Source organism: Eleutherodactylus coqui, chromosome 2, assembly GCF_035609145.1.
Source record: "Eleutherodactylus coqui strain aEleCoq1 chromosome 2, aEleCoq1.hap1, whole genome shotgun sequence".
Lineage (NCBI taxonomy): Eukaryota > Metazoa > Chordata > Amphibia > Anura > Eleutherodactylidae > Eleutherodactylus > Eleutherodactylus coqui.
The window spans coordinates 223,337,673-223,351,310 of record NC_089838.1 but is presented as its reverse complement, the minus strand read 5'-3'; the positions used below and the strand labels follow the sequence as shown (position 1 = coordinate 223,351,310).

The 13,638-nt window shown below is 42.2% G+C and overlaps 1 protein-coding gene across 1 annotated transcript in view; it reads right to left on the bottom strand.

Annotated features, from left to right (window-relative positions):
• MYO1E (myosin IE) overlaps positions 1 to 13,638 on the bottom strand; it is a 153,301-nt gene that overhangs the window by 55,686 nt on the left and 83,977 nt on the right. Inside the window, exons 5-9 of the mRNA XM_066592536.1 lie at positions 11,630 to 11,717; positions 10,736 to 10,825; positions 6,530 to 6,661; positions 5,058 to 5,192; positions 2,751 to 2,883 (exon numbers count right to left, since the gene is read on the bottom strand). Of these exons, the coding sequence (XP_066448633.1) occupies positions 2,751 to 2,883; positions 5,058 to 5,192; positions 6,530 to 6,661; positions 10,736 to 10,825; positions 11,630 to 11,717 (578 nt within the window). The remainder of the gene's footprint in view (positions 1 to 2,750; positions 2,884 to 5,057; positions 5,193 to 6,529; positions 6,662 to 10,735; positions 10,826 to 11,629; positions 11,718 to 13,638) is intronic.

Below are 13,638 nucleotides of genomic sequence, written 5' to 3'. Positions count from 1 at the left end.
CGAGCACATCCTTCGGGCCGAAGAAAGAAGACCTGGCCGCGACGGAGGGCAGATCCGCAGTGTCCGGACAGGTGAGTAATTCTTATTTTTAGGCCTCATGTCCGCGGGAAAGGAGGGACCCGCTGCAGGATTCTGTATGAAGAATCCGCAGCGGGCCTGATTTTCCCCGTGGACATGAGGCCTTAGACATTGCAAACTGTGCCAGATTTATCACAGTGGCTCATTCTGGACGATAAATCTGGCGTATGATGAGAAAGTCTAGTCTATCTTTATACCATCTATTAGCTGCCTTAAGAGCCACTTACAGGGGACAATTATCATGCGAAATTCGTTCAAACGAAAATGCGCAATAATTGTTGCGTCTAAATGCAACAACATTGTTTACTATTCACTTACTTTTCGTTGGTCGCTCACTTTCAACCAGCATAAAAATCATCGATGGATTGCTGACTTCCCGCTGTGTGTGAACGCTCCCCGCTCAGCGTTTAAGTGAATATAAAGCGCTGAGTGAGTAGCCAACGAGAAGTCAGCTGTGACCTGCCTGTCTAAATGCTCTGCACGAGCGCTAACAACCCTAATGGTGACGTCTGGACGTGTGCAGTCATTTAGTATAAATCCAGTGTAAATCTATGCCAAAAATTGAGAAAAAAAAATATGGCACAATTCTTGGTATATGTAAGCCATACTCTCTTTCAAAATTCATGCCGCTTTGTCTGAGGAGTTGTAAGAAGTGTCTGAAAGTTACTAAAAACACATGATAAATGTGGTGCAAACCATGTAAGACAGTTTTCTGGTGCAATTTTGTGTTGGGAGACAGTCGTATTTCCAATAGTAAATCTGCCCCATTAGCTTTCAATATGTCGGATTCCTGGACCACTGCGAAAATGCTAAGGTTTGACTGCATTTAAGATCATTATCATATGCCCTATTTTTGACTTTTGGTTGATTGTGTACTGTTGGATTTTAGGGATGAGCGAGTATACTCGCTAAGGCACTACTCGCTCGAGTAATGTGCCTTAGCCGAGTATCTCCCCGCTCGTCCCTGAAAATTCGGGAGCCGCCGCAGCTGACAGGTGAGTTGCGGCGGGGAGCAGGGGAGAGCGGGCAGGAGAGAGGGAGAGAGAGATCTCCCCTCCGTTCCTCCCTGCTCTCCCCCGCAGCTCCCCGCCCCGCGGCGGCACCCGAATCTTTCGGGACGAGCAGGGAGATACTCGGCTAAGGCACATTACTCGAGCGAGTAGTGCCTTAGCGAGTATACTCGCTCATCCCTATTGGATTTTAATAATTAAAATTAAATTACCAAAATTTAAATGACCAAATAGGTCATTATTTCTTTTCATAGGAAGCAGAGTCCCGAGTGTCCTGTATCAGGTCTGGCTGTCCAGTAGGGAATTTGCACAGAAAAAAATGGCAGGTTTTGCTTGCCCTGGACATGCTATATTTTTAGCTTAATAACGTCAGTAGAATAGCTTTTACTAGGATGACTGATAGTCCAACATTACATTAATCCTGGGATGCTGGAAGCAATTTCCAAACATTAAGAATACTTGAGTTCCCCTCTACCCTTTCCGATTAATAGCAGCTTGTGGCCACATTATTGCTCTATCTGCACACCGTATTACTGCTAATATTGTGAACATAGTGTGATGGAATGATAGTAAGAAGGCACAATAATATATGCTTACAGGAATGAAGCTAGCCCATTTAAAGAGATTAGCTTCAACATACTTTTGTTCTACAAATGAATTTGATATGAAAGCAAATCTATTTCTCTTCATTAAATATAAATGGGCCATTCTGTTTTGCGGCATCTTTACTTACAGAAGTTCTCTACTCCCTATTCCGGATAGTCTCATATAAACAATGATAAAACTCAGGGGCAATTTCCATAAATCATAAAATCAAGAATGGCTGCCTGAACAACCATGAGCCATGCTTCATGTGGTAATGTGACTGTGCATGTTGCACATCATGTGTCTTATTCCTACTTTTGATTTGATGGTCTGATGAAGATCTGACAAATGTTCACAAAAGATTTGTTGCTCATACAGTAAGTACAAACGGTGTGTGCAGAGTCCTACTTTTAGTCTTTGTCTGTGGCCATAACAGTTAAAAGGGGTTTTCCCAAGATATAAACTCATTCTCTATCTCTCTATAGGGGATTACATGTATGATTGGTGGGGGTCTGACCACTGGGACTTCCACCGGTCACAAGATCCCCCATTTTAATGACCCCCCGATTCTCAAAATTGTGGGGCTCCCAACGCTTGGTCCCCCACTGTCAGTGGATAGGGGATAAGTTAAAACTTGGAACAACCCCTTTAACTCAGTTAGGAGACAATGAGGCAGGAAGCAATGTCATTTGACTGACAGATGCAGACTGGAGGACATTATTTTAGAGCAGAAGGATAATTAACCCTTTGCAATCCAATTTTGGATTCAGGGTTTCCTAGGGGGCTTTCTCTTTCTGCCATTATACAATGGGGCCATCTGCTGGCTATAGCCAGTACTGCGGTATAGGACATGCTGGAGAGGCCCCCCCGACAACAGAGCGGCCAGTAATATACAGTAAGAATACCCTGCCGGACGTCTTCTGACATCAGAGCCGTACAGCCATCAATCAGAATGTCTGAAGACGTCAGACAGTGGATTGGAAAGAGTTAAAATCATGTTACATGGCATGATATGTGTAGTTGTGACACTGAATTAATGCTTTAGGTCTTCTTTAATCCATATACAGAAATACCTACACTCTTCACTCTCCACTGCTGCATAGTTTCCCTTTTCTTTGAAGCTAATATTACCCAGGTGGAGAATTCCTGCTACAATCTGAAGCACCATAGCTTGCTCTTCGGCAAAAATACCAATAACGTTCATGGCATGCTGCAGGAAACAAAAATGATAGTTGTTATAGATTTTAGCTGAATCCCAGTGCAATATGCTGCATCTAGATTTTCTTCACTGTACTAGAGCTAGGACGGACCTATCTTTTGTGAGGTTTCTGGTTGTTCCATTTGCATTGGTTTTGCACACTTTTTTCTCGCTTTAGGAAAGTAGTTAAGCTTAACAATCCTTAAAACTTTACGCTGAGTGTATTTCCCCATTACTTGTTAGCTATTTCATATGAAACTTCACCTTAAAAATGTTTTTTCCATCTTAGAGCTGCCTGACAGGTGGAAGTCCCAGCATATATACACTTGAATGCAGGGGCATACACTGACCTCATGGGACCACATAGCAAAATTCAGAATCAGGCTCCCCCATCATTCCCACCCAGTATTACTCCACCTGTGCCCCTCGCTGTCACCTGCTAAACCATTATTCCCTGAACCACCGGCTGACAGTATGAATGTGATTACATACTCACGTTGGAGTGCTCAGTGCACATCTGACTGCTCTCTTTCCTGCTGTCAGTATGTCAGTGTGCAAGAGACTGTTGGGGGGGGGGGGGGGGGGGGGGGGGGAGTCTGATGGTTCACGGAGAGCTCTGGCCAGCGTCCGTGTATGTAATTCAATTTTTGTTGTTGGATGGTGGTTCAGAGGATAAAGATTCTAGAAATGGGGTGGGGGCAGGTAGGTCATTTTGTCCTGGGCCACCCCTGCCCTGTGGGCCCCATAGCAGTCACATGCCCTGACGCTATTCGCAACATGCCACTGCTTGAATAGAGAAAGTCATGGAGAAACACAGCCATCTCCACCTATTTTAAGGTTGGATGCGATGGACATATGCTGCCTTACTTAGTGGGACAGAGGTCAAGAAATACTTCCAATAGTTGGGCTATCCTATAGGTGAGATCCTCACTTTTCAGACATCTACCACTCCAATCAGCAAGGTAACTTAGCAGTAAGTGTTCAGTTTCCCTTTAGATCCACTGTACTGGAGATGAAGCTCCAAGTAACCCTCGTTTGGTACCATGGGGTCTATTTGACCGCAGCCTTGTCCATTGCAGTCCTGCAGTTTAGAACTGGTACCACATGAGGGTTGAAATTAGTTGTATGGCTGTCTAATGGATGTGCAGGTTCCTCCAGATCAATAACCAGTACAGCGGCTAATAGAGGATTGTCCATCATGAATTGTGGACAACCCCTCTAGGCTGTGTTCACATTGCATTTGTGATCAGTATATGAATTGGGAAAGCTCCTGGCACTTGGGTTGGCAGCATTCATAGGTCCCATTCATTCTGCACACGTGAAAAGGGTGTCCTTTTGGCATATGCCAGTCTGGTATGTTCCAGCATGCCATTCTTGTTAGCTGCATAAAACGGACTACGGTAGTACACTTTGCTTTTCTATGCAGAGGGATCCAATGAAAAAAAAAGCATACTGCATGAAATATATATTTTTTGGCATTATATATCATTGTATGCACACGTCACACCCTCCATCTGAGATATACATCAAGAAATTCCCCAAACATGCGAAAAGAGACCTAACTATACTTTTATAACTTAAAAGGGTATTCCTGTCCTGGGAATTTATCCCCAACCCACAGGATTAGGGATAAATTGATGATCGGAAGGGGTCTGACTGCTGGGACTCACACAATGTTGAGATATCATCCTTGCTGCATCCTGAAGACTTGACAGTGGAGGCTGCACAGATACGCCTCTGTTCCATTCACTTCAATTGCAACTGCCGGAGATAGCCAAATTCAAGCACTCAGAAAACTCTGGCGGTCCCATTGAAGTGAATGGAGCAGTGGTGCACACCAGAAAGAATATCTTGGGACTGGTGGGGGTTTCAGTGGTTGGACGCCACCAGCCAGAAAGTTATACCCTATCATGTGAATAGGGTATACCTAGCAGACTATTGACCAGCGGCATTTAAAGGGTTAACAGCCTTGCTCAACCTAGCGGGTGTCAGCTATCATAAACAGCTGGCACCCACCATGTATGTAGTAGGACTGGCTTCAAAAGCTTCAAGGGGTTTTACCTGCCAGAGGGGCTCTAAAAAACAGGAGCTAGAATCTAATCGGCTACTAAGGAGGACTCCTACGCATCTCTCATACACGACAGTAGTTTCCCCCCCCAGCATGTATAAAGAAAGTAAAGTCTTACCATGGTTTCCTGAAAGTCTCTTTTGTCATTAATGTCATCCACTTTGTAAGATCCAGACTGACTAAGGTAGTTATAATAATCTAGATTTGTAATCCCAAGATCATTCCTTTGTTCTTTAGAAGCACCCTCGATTAACTGGAGTAAGTGATAGAAAACGTATTAAGATTGTCGGTTTTCCTTTCACAATAAATCACCCACATACACATTACAATATATACATTATGGTCTTACAAATATAATGCATAGCAACTTTATTCTCCATATGAAGGCTGAAACTAGAAGAGCAACTACTGTTGTGTGATGCTGCTTCCCATTAGCCCATAGACAGCTCAGTAGGTAGAGCCTAAAGGATTTGGCTAGTTTGAAACACTATATTAAGCCAGTCTGGCTTTTAGCTCATTGTCACATGTGCAGCTTATGAAACCCCAAGAGATCAAATGGGGGGAGTTACAGCCAGCCATACATTTAGGATTAGGCTTCTTTCACACCACGATTGTATCTGCAGTTCCATCTCAGGTTTTAGGAAACTGCAGAGAGATGGAAACCTGGACGGAATCATAGACTTTAGTATATGAACTGGAAACCTCTTTGGTCTCTTTCACGTGGTGTCCGTCTTTGTCAGTTTTCTTAAACTGGATAGAAAAGAGTCATCCTTCCTTAAACACTGATTCCATCCCGGTTTCTGTCCCTGTGTAGTGTCCTGAAACCTGAGATGGAAAGGCGGCTGGAGATAAAAATGTGAAGAAGCCTAAGGAGATGGTCTTTACTCTGGCACACATAGGGCGGAAAAATTACTGTAGCCCCATGAAATTATACTAAATCAGCTCCTAAATCAGCCAACAATATAATGGTCTCCTATCTTCCCCCATTCTATCCTGAATTTACGTTTTAAGATGAACGACCTAAAACAGTGACAGAAATGTCCAGTGAGTGCTACAGTGTTGCCAATGCTGCTGCAGTAATTACATCCGAAGTGGAGTTCATGCAAAGTTTTCTTATATATTTTACTTATATATAGACGCAGTCTTTGTTCCTAACAGAAGAGTGTGGTTGATTTTCACAATGTTTCACAGACAGATTTAAAATCCATTAAATAGACTTGTAATAAGTAACTCATGTTGATTCAACAAGATGACACATAATGAGTTTCACAATTCATTGCATTCTGATATTGCCAAGTATTAGCCACGGCAGACAAGAGTGAAACAACAACAACAGCTGTTGACACGGGAAGAAGGTTTAGAAACATTTAATAATATTAATATGACATTAGCACCCAGACATCCCTACAGACAAGTGTAGAATTATGTAGGTCAGTAGGGCCTTGGAACAAATGTATATACAAATACACGAGGAAGGATTAAAAGAAGAATTGACAGCAAGCCAAGATCCTGTAAGTGCAAGCACAATGTTTAATAATCAGTAAATTTTAAAAAAATGGCATTATACAATATTTTTCTTTGCGTTCATACCTGGTAAAAAATATGAAAACTTCTTTCTCCTTGATTTCTCATCACCACTCGAGATTTTTCCAGCAAAAAGTTGGATATTTTGCCTCCATCTGGTTCTCCTCCAGGACTGAATTGGATCTCAAAGTACTTTCCCTTTTGGAAAAATAAATGAAAATATAAATTTTAAGCAACATAATTCACCCTAATATAATGTTACCCATTGAATTTGACATAGTAAGAAAAATGCGGCAATCTACTTCAAGATTCAACTTTCACTATCGTATTTTCCCCCCAAGAAGATCCTGTCTAATATTAATTTTTGCCCCCAGAAAAGCACTGGGTCTTATTATACATACCTAGCAGGCTTGGTCCAGGTCCCTCCAGCTCCTCTTCATTGCTCCAGGGCTTGCTTATCCGCAGTCCTCCATGCTCATACATCACTTCCTGGTTATGGAATTCATAAATCCCACCTCCAGGAAGCGATGGATGTGATTAGTTCTTCAATCAAAGCTGCACTGGATGAACCAATCACAGTCATCGCATTGGTTCATTCATTGCTGCACTGCCAATCAACAGCCATCACGTTGTGGAAGTGGGATTTATGACTTGGTGGAGGTGGGATATATGAATTGGCTGTGAGTTGCTGCCAGACAATTAATAAATCCCACCTGCACAATGCGATGGCTGTTGATTGGCTGAGCAGCAGTCGACGAACCAATCAATGCAGCACTGGATGAACCAATCACAGCCATTGCATTTGTTCATCCAGTGCTACATTGCTCAACCAATGAATGTAGCGCTTGATGAACTAATGTGACGGCTGTGATTGGTTCTTCGACCGCTGCTCAACCACAGCCATCGCTACTTGGAGGCTATGAATCCCGTAACCAGTGATGTTGTATGAGCACCGAGGCTGCGGGAAAGCTCGCCAGAGCAATGAAGAGGAGAGGGAGAGACCTGAACCTGGACCGAGCCTGCTAGGTAATGTATTCGTTTTTTTTAATGTAGTGTAACTAGGGTTAATTTTCAGGGTAGGGCTTTTATTTTAAGCCTTTTCAAAAATCCAGCTAGGGCTGATTTTCGGGGAAACGCGGTAATACCTGCACAGGTCTGTCTACTGTGGACCATGAACAAGGTTTTTTTAAATAGTGTTTCCCCGAAAATAAGACACTGTTTTATATTAATTTTTGCCCCCCAAAAGGACACAGTGTCTTATTTTCGGGGAGGGGGTGTCCTTATACTCATCTGGTCCGCGGCGTCGCAATGCCTCCCAATGGTCTTCGGCGGCGCTGCGGTAAACTGCGTCCTCTTCGTCTCACAGCTGAGCTTCTTCCTGGTGACAGGGCTTTGAATACCCCGCCTCCAGTAAAGCGAGGCTGTGATTGGCTTATTGAGTGCCAACAGCCAATCACAGCCATTCAGTGAGGTCATTCACTGAATGGCAGCGATTGGCCAACCAGTGCACGTTTTACTGGAGGTGGGGTATTCAAAGCCCCGTCACCAGTAGAAGTTGAGATAGCAGACAGGGAGAACTCAGCAGTTTGCCGCAGCGCTGCCGGAGACACTGCGGACCAGGTAAGTATGTTTTTTTTGGTGGGTTGGGGGCATGTTAGCTAGGTCCTATTTTCGGGGGAGGCCTTATATTTCAAGCCTCCTCCGAAAACCCGGTAGGTCTTACTATCGGGGTAGGATCTATTTTCGGGGAAACACGGTACCATAAAGTTGGATGGCCTGTACAGGACATCGTAAATGCCATATTTTGTAATAGGTCTTTTGTAGCAATTCAGACCCTGACCCCCAAGAACTAAGACTAGAGCAACAGGTGGCATATTGTGCTATCCTAGCCAGTAAAAACAAAACAATACTTGGCAGAGCTGTGTTTAGACAGATCTTTTGGGTTCCAATGTATAATAAATCATAGCTGATCTGTCATATACTTTGCAATAATGCAAGAAAAACATGAAATTTGGCCAAAGTACTGTAAATTAAACGTTTACATGCTTGCAAATCAAACAACTTTACAGCCCCGGCTGAATTTAAATTTGCTTTGCAGCAGCCACAATAGCAAAAACCAGCAGGGCGATTGCTGGGGGTTTAAGGAGTCATGCCCATGGCATTCAGATGATAAACAGTGTGGCTGCTTTAAAAAGTAGGGTTTGTTTCAATGAGACAACCTTTATTTTTTGGAAACCCATGCAAAATATGCTGAACAAGCCCTACATTACGATCACCTACTCAATAACAGGTTGTTCCCCAATGTCTGAAAGCTGTGATTGCTCAAAAAAGTGGAACAGATTCCACAAGATTAGGAACATCCTTTATACTGAACTCGACCCATGCCTGCTGCAGCAGCTCCATCAGCTGGTGCACATTTTGTGGATAAGTGGAAGCAGAGCTCACAGCCCTTTGCAGCATTACCAATACAAGCTCAATGTGGCTGCAGTACACTGAGTTTTGGGGCCAAGGAATGTGAAGAATTCATTAATGTGCTCCTCCAATCACTCCTTAGTAATCCAAGCTTGATGACAACGAATATGGTCCTGTTGAAGGATGGCAGTATGGTAAGGGGAAACTTCTTGAAGATATGAGTGCAAATGGTCAGTTAACAGGTCCCTGTAGTTTAAGGTTTGTGGTATGACGACTAAAAGAACTAGTTTGTGCCAGGAAAAAGCTCACCAGACCATGACAATGCCACTACTAGCCTGTTGAAGCCCAGAGGTGCAACCATAGGGTACAGCTTTATACTGTTTATGCAGAATGCAGACCCAGCCATTCGTATGGTTCAGCAGATAATGGGACTCGTCAATCCAGATGATTTTCTGCCATGCCTCGAAGGTCTAGTGATGTCTTTCCTGGGCGCATACAAGGCGTTGTTGGCAATAATGCAAGGTCATTGGGGGCACCCTTGTCAGTATTCGGCTATTGAACCCCAGTTGACGCCAGGTACGCTGCAAGTCATTGTAGAAATTTCTCTAAATTCCCCACTGTTGGACTGCTGGGTCAGTTGGTCCACTGTGACACGTTGTTGCTGAGATATCAGATGTGCCACCTGGTGCTCGCCGCTAGGATAAACCGCAAGTGGCTTGCCGCTGTGTGATCTATTGGACGTCTGTACCAAGGCTGGTTGAACCATGGACACTCGACACCAAGTTCAACTGTTTCAAAAATACTGGAACCACACTGCCAGGGATTCAGAATCTGACTGTGGTCAAAGTCACTCAAATGACCAGGTTTACCCATTATTGCCAAATGTTGCCTTCTGCTGTGCAGAGGAGAGGTCAGCACATAATCTGAGAGCAGATCATTACGCGGCCATCACACACCAGCTGTTCCTAATGCAGTGAACATTCAATATATCTTACAAAGTGATGCCACATTCATTAGCTAAAATTACTCTGAAGGGCCTTTTACATGTGATTGGGCAAGAAAAATCCTTGGAACATTTGTCCAATCATCAGGATGTGTGTAGGTGACACCAATCAGCCCGTGAACACCTGTTCAAGTGAGCGCATTTTTTCATGCTGCTCCAAAAGTATCATTAGCAGCACATCTGACAGTGTAAATGGTCAATGTGCTATGGACAATGATGTAACTTTATGGGGAGAAACAATTATACGAATGATCACTCCTCTCCCATAGAGCTTGAATCAGCCTGTATAAAGATTAGGCAGACGGATGCCAAATCCCGTTCAGCGCTTATTATGATAGCCTTTCTTTAAAGCTAACCTTATGCTAAATCAATTTCTTAAGTATAGTTAAAGGGGTTATCCACTTACCAGACCACATTCCCCCTAATAGCTGCAACTGGGTTAAACATAAAAGCTATACTTACCCCTCTTCTGCAGTGGGAATGCAGCGTTGTAGCCCCGGCATTTGTTGTGGAAGATGTCGTCACTGGACATCGGGTGACCCCTGCAGTCAGAGGCTGCAGGGTCACTGTTCTAAACTCCTGGCATCATGGCGCTCAGAATGTAAGTGCTGATGCCAGGAGTACAGCCAGTGACAGGGCAGCGGTCAGATGACTTCCTGTGATGAAATCTTCCACAGCAAACGCAAGGTGGAGGGCGGGACTACAGCGGATAGGTAAGTACTGATTTTTTTTTTTTAATTGTAATGCAGTTGCAGCTTTTGGGGGGAATGTTGTCCAGTAATCAAATAACTCTCTAAATTGTAGTATCATGGTACTGTACATAAACAATGGCATAGGAAAGTGGGATAACAACTTACAAATCTGCTTGAATTGTTGTTCCTCACGGTCTTTGCATTCCCAAAGGCCTCTAATAAAGGATTTGATTGTAATATGATATCTTTTACATGCTGCAAAGAAGAAGAAACACCTTTCAACATATCATATGGTTGTTACTTATTATCTAAAGGATATTTTGTCCATATGATTATCAACACGTCAAGTAAGAATTTATATATTGCAAACATTTTAAAGTGACAGAAGAGGCATAAAAAAAAAAAATCAGAAACCTAAATGGCATCTATAATCAAAAATGGTAATATGGTAAAAGGATGCTTACAGCATTTTTTTAATGCAAATGCCTTTAATTCAAAATCATAGATGCAAAATAAGAAAAAAAAAAAAGGTAAAGCAAAAATCCGTACAGTAGGTATGGCCCGAAGCATAGGCAAAGGCTGTAAGGATTTAAAATCTATAAGTTACAGGAAGGTCCTGCCAACCATATACCGCTGGGCGGGAATGTTCAAATCTGCGCATGAGTAGTTCATGTTTGTAATCATTCAATATAAAGAACAATTACTTTCTGCATGGCTTTTTTTGACCCCGCCCTAGAGGAACTTACAGTTCCATGTTCCTGTGTCTGAGCATACACAAAAAAACAGACTGAAGTCAATTTTCATATTAAGCCAAATAACCTGTTGGAATGTCATTGAACTGCAGGAGATCGCTTTACTAGGGGAAAATCGATCGTTTCCAACTGTTTTCAGCAGTAAAATAGTATGTCAAGCTCATAAACATAAGATAAGTAAGGCTGGGTCACATCTGCGTTGGAACCTCCGACAGATGTGAAGCCATCCTAACTCATGCAAACAAAATATCTCCATCACAGATGCAATGTTTCTGATATTTAACAAACAAAAAGTCATTTTCTTTACCTGAACCTTTGGGCCTCCCCCTGATACTTTAGAAATGTAGCTCATGATATATTTTGCAGCCACTGTTTTTCCTGCTCCGCTTTCTCCACTAAGTGGGAAATAAGGAAAGAAAATGTACATTATACCCTACAGTAAGAGGCTGACAATCAGAATTAAAAATATTAATTTTAAAGACGCTGCGGTCTTGTCTGATCTTTTTAGAGATCAAGTTTTATACTTAGAAGAGGCTGGCAATTTTTTTTTACCCCTTAATATAGTTTCGGCATGTTCCACAGGGCTTCAGAATCAGTAATGTAAAAAAAAAAAAAAATCACACTAAACATGGTATATGTAAAAAACATCAGCTAAGAACAAACCAAAAGGGAGATGAGCATGTCTGTTAGGGCTTACTATTTTAAATGATAAAGTAAGTAGAATCGCTTGTTTTATACAGGAGAACAGGTCGCATGTGAGTATAGAAAGGGATATACATATAAGGTGGTTTAAAGTTACATCATAAAAGTTAGTTTATGGGGGCAATACCAGACTGATGTGACTTATGGGCTGCGTTCATAGTGGTGATGATTGGATAGCCTGACTCCTATGAGGGGCAGTACATGAATTTTTAGTTGATGCGTAAAAGGGATAAATGACTCCATAATCATGTATTTCATAGAACATATACATCATGGAGAAGTCTTGCACATGGAGTCAGTCCTTGTAGTAAGTGTGGATGATAGAATTAGCCAATGACCTGATACTAGAGATGTGAGAAGTAGCACCTGCAGGTTCAGTACTGGTGAGAACTTTGTGGAGCAAACAATTATAGTCTTGCCCCCTGCTGCTGCGAAACATGTCAGGGGGGGCTATAGTAACCTGTATTTTAGTGGCAACTAGCATCTGCACATTGAGATATATAGGTCATCTGGTAGGGATACTGTTCACTTTGGTTATGCAGATGCCTTTAGTGATCTTTAGCAGTCTTCAAATTTTAATATATGCATATGAGGTGCTCTTAAGTAATATAATAAAAGTTAACTTTTATGGGGGTAATACCAGACTGATGTGCCTTATGGGCTGTGTTCATAGTGGTGATGACTGGATAGCCTGACTCCCATGAGGGGCAGTACATGAATTTTCAATTGATACATAAAAGGGATAAATGACTCCATAACCATGTGTTTCATAGTATAGGTACAGCATAGAGAAGTCTTGTACATGGAGTCAGTCCGTGTAGTAAGTGTGGATGGTATTCTCAGCCAATGAGCTGATACTAGAGATGGCAGGTTCAGCATTGCTGAGAACTTTGTAGAGCAAACAACAATTAGATAACCTTTTACTGCTCTGACCACCAAAGGGGAACATACATCACAAAGAGGGCAGTAAAAGATAAAGACAAAGAAATAATGTCAATACCAAAACAGGTACGCTCGAGTTTTCTCTAGTAGTACTGAAACTACAGAAACATCTCAGCATAAATGGAAAATATATAGAAGAATATTGCCAAGATTGTATGCTGCTATTCATGAAAGGAGAAATGGAAATGTGGCTTTGGGATTATATATTGGAAGCTCTGTGGTTGGGATGATGTCACCCACCCACATGAGGATGGTGCGGAGGACAGGTCGTTTAGATTGTAGCTTTACTATGAAGTGTTGACAGAAAATTAGAGTCTACAAATCAGACATTGGGGCAAATTTTTCAAAAATTAGTGCAGGCAGTACTTTAACCCCTAAAAGATGCGGCCAAGTTTAGTACTTAGGGACACAACAATATTTTTTTTGTATTTTCATCTCCACATTTCAAAAGCCTTAACTTTTTATTTTTCTATTGAATTAGTCAAATGAGGGCTTCTTCTTTGCGTGGCGTGCTGTAGCTTTTATTGGTACATATACTGTATTGTGTAGCCTCTATTAATGTGTGTCTATAGGGGGGATTTGGAGGAAGGTTTGCAGAGAAAGAATTAATCAATTCTGCCATTTTTTTTACAGCATTTACTATGTGGTAGAAATGACACGATTTTTTTTCTG